The sequence below is a fragment of the Loa loa genome, assembly GCF_000183805.2.
Source record: "Loa loa unplaced genomic scaffold supercont3.276, whole genome shotgun sequence".
NCBI classification, from domain to species: Eukaryota; Metazoa; Nematoda; class Chromadorea; order Rhabditida; family Onchocercidae; genus Loa; species Loa loa.
In genome coordinates, this window is record NW_018108456.1 from 38,538 (window position 1) to 40,952 (window position 2,415).

The 2,415-nt window shown below is 23.3% G+C and overlaps 1 protein-coding gene across 1 annotated transcript; it reads right to left on the bottom strand.

The window, feature by feature from the left end:
* Nucleotides 1-266: 266 nt before the first annotated feature.
* LOAG_14496 (hypothetical protein) lies at nucleotides 267-1,894 on the bottom strand (the record flags this gene model as incomplete). The annotated part of the gene is made up of 3 exons (XM_003149994.1): nucleotides 267-432; nucleotides 1,235-1,401; nucleotides 1,871-1,894. 3 exons carry the CDS (start codon nucleotides 1,892-1,894, stop codon nucleotides 267-269), a joined length of 357 nt encoding a protein of 118 aa, XP_003150042.1.
* Nucleotides 1,895-2,415: the final 521 nt, after the last annotated feature.

Sequence of the window (2,415 nt, forward strand, 5' to 3'; positions counted from 1 at the left end):
TAATAATAATAATAATAGTAAGTAATAATAATAGTAATAATAATAATAATAATAATAATAATAATAATAATAATAATAAAATAACAATAATAATAATAAGGTTAAATGATTCAAGTGAAAGAAATTACGAGAAACTAATTAATTAGTTAATGTTTCATATCAATGTGTTCTTTTTTTCTTTTGCGAAATCCGCCATAACATATATTTTATTTCATATTTCAGTAATACTGGCAAATATTTAACAAAAAAAAAAGAAAGGAATAATTTTAATCATGTTTTCGTGTTTCATTGGCAGTATTATTATTTATTGTTGTATCGGTAATCCGTTCATATTCATGGCACTTCTTTTCCAATTCTGATGCAACAAATCGAAATTCAAAATCAATCGATGCTTTATTCAAGATCTTCTCTGGATCTGTTGATGTTGTATCACTTGAATATTAAAAATTATTTTTAACTATATCCTATTTTTGAGATATTGATAGTTTTAAAATTTTATTATTCTAAGTAAAAAAAAAAAAAAAAACTGAAACAACAAAGCAATCATTCGTTCCATTTTTTTGTCTCTCTCTCCCTTACTCTTTCATTCTTTTCGTACAAATTTATTGTAAAATGAAAATTTCATCAAATAAAATTTCATTACCATTTATTTCATTTTAAATTTCATTATCATTCATTTAAATTTTTTTTATTACTTAAATTTAAAATCTATGCAAAAAAAAATTTTTCCAAAAAAAAAAGAACAGAAAAGAATGGAGTACTGTATTTTCAAAATATAGATAGTTTTACAGAATAAAGTTGTAAAAATAAAAAAAAAGAACAGTAGATATAGCAAAAATAAGCAAAGTTTCTAAATGACTACCATTTTTCTGTTTCTTTTTTTCCTTTTTTTATTTATTTTCTAAATATTCAAATGTATATATAAGTTATTAATTATTATTTGATATTATCATTTTACATTTTTAATTGTTATTTTTACTACTACTATCCAGTAATTTCATATCACTTTATCGAATTACTGCATAAATTAATCGAAAATCGCTATACTCATTGAATGGTATGGGTAAATAAAATAAAATAAGCAATTTGAACAGAAAATAGAAAAAAAATTAATAACTAGTAAATAAATAGTTAACTTAATTTATGGCAGTAAATGAAAAATAAATAAATATGCAATGGAATGAATAAATATACAAGTGAACATTAGGTTAGTAAAAAGATTACTGTAACTTACAGTACATTACTGCTTTTCTTTTTTTTTTTTAAAAAAATAAGAACTGACGTATATGAAATGCTGGATGTCCTAGTAGAATTTGCTTTGTCACCACTATTTGTCGCCACACTATCATCATTCAGCATTTCGGTACTCGGAGGTATGTTTGGTTTCGAAATACAAAATTGCTAAAACAAACGAAAAAAAAGATTAGCATAGCAACTCCATTAGTAAAAAAAAAACATTATTTCCTAACCTAATTTTTCCGCAGTAATTAATTAATGATTTCAATTTTTTTTTCCGTTTTTTTCATCTCACAATAAATAAGTCCTATTGAAAATTAATAACAAACTAACTTTATTCGTTTTATAAAAAAAATTATGCATAAAATAAATGGGAATTTCAAGTAATTTATTGAAATAAGATGTTGAAAATATGCAATGTTACCGTTGATTGGCACAAATTTTTACGAAATTTAAGCAAGGAAATGAAAAATTTTTTGATAAATATGCATGAGACACTAAAAAAAACACGTAACACACGTGAATCAACTGTTTCTCTAAACACACACGTGAGACGTAAGCAAATGCATTATTTCGATAAGTATATATATGCAAAATTTTTTTCGTTTTTTTATTGTAATGTTTAATTTTATACTGTTTCGTTTATTGCAACAATCATTTTTGAATCGAACTAAAAAGAGTTAAATGAAAAAAAAGGAATTCAATTGAATTCAATTTTGCTAATATTTGAAAATTTTCCAAAATTTATCGGAAATTGATGGTGAAATTTATTTTTTTTTCCTTAAAATTATGATCAAAATTGCATGTGAGAAATTAAAAAGTTAAGAATTCAACAAAATATTTAACTAAATAAGTAAATGTAACTGAATAAACAAAAGAACATTTAATAAAATGATGAAGCAAAGAAAGCAATGAAATTGGATAATCAAATAAAAAAATAACATTACGGTAGCAATGAGGATACTGTAAGGTATAATTGAGATTGCTATATGGTACTGAAAAATTCGACAAATATAACCAATAAAAGGTTAGACTTATCGCACTTACCTTTTTTTTTTCATTTGAAAGTTCTGAAAAACCCTCAAATTCCTCAGCTATATCCCTTAGGATAAACCTACGAGAGTAGTAACTTTCACTACTATCACTATCACCTTAATCCTTATTCCTGATTTTTTTCAG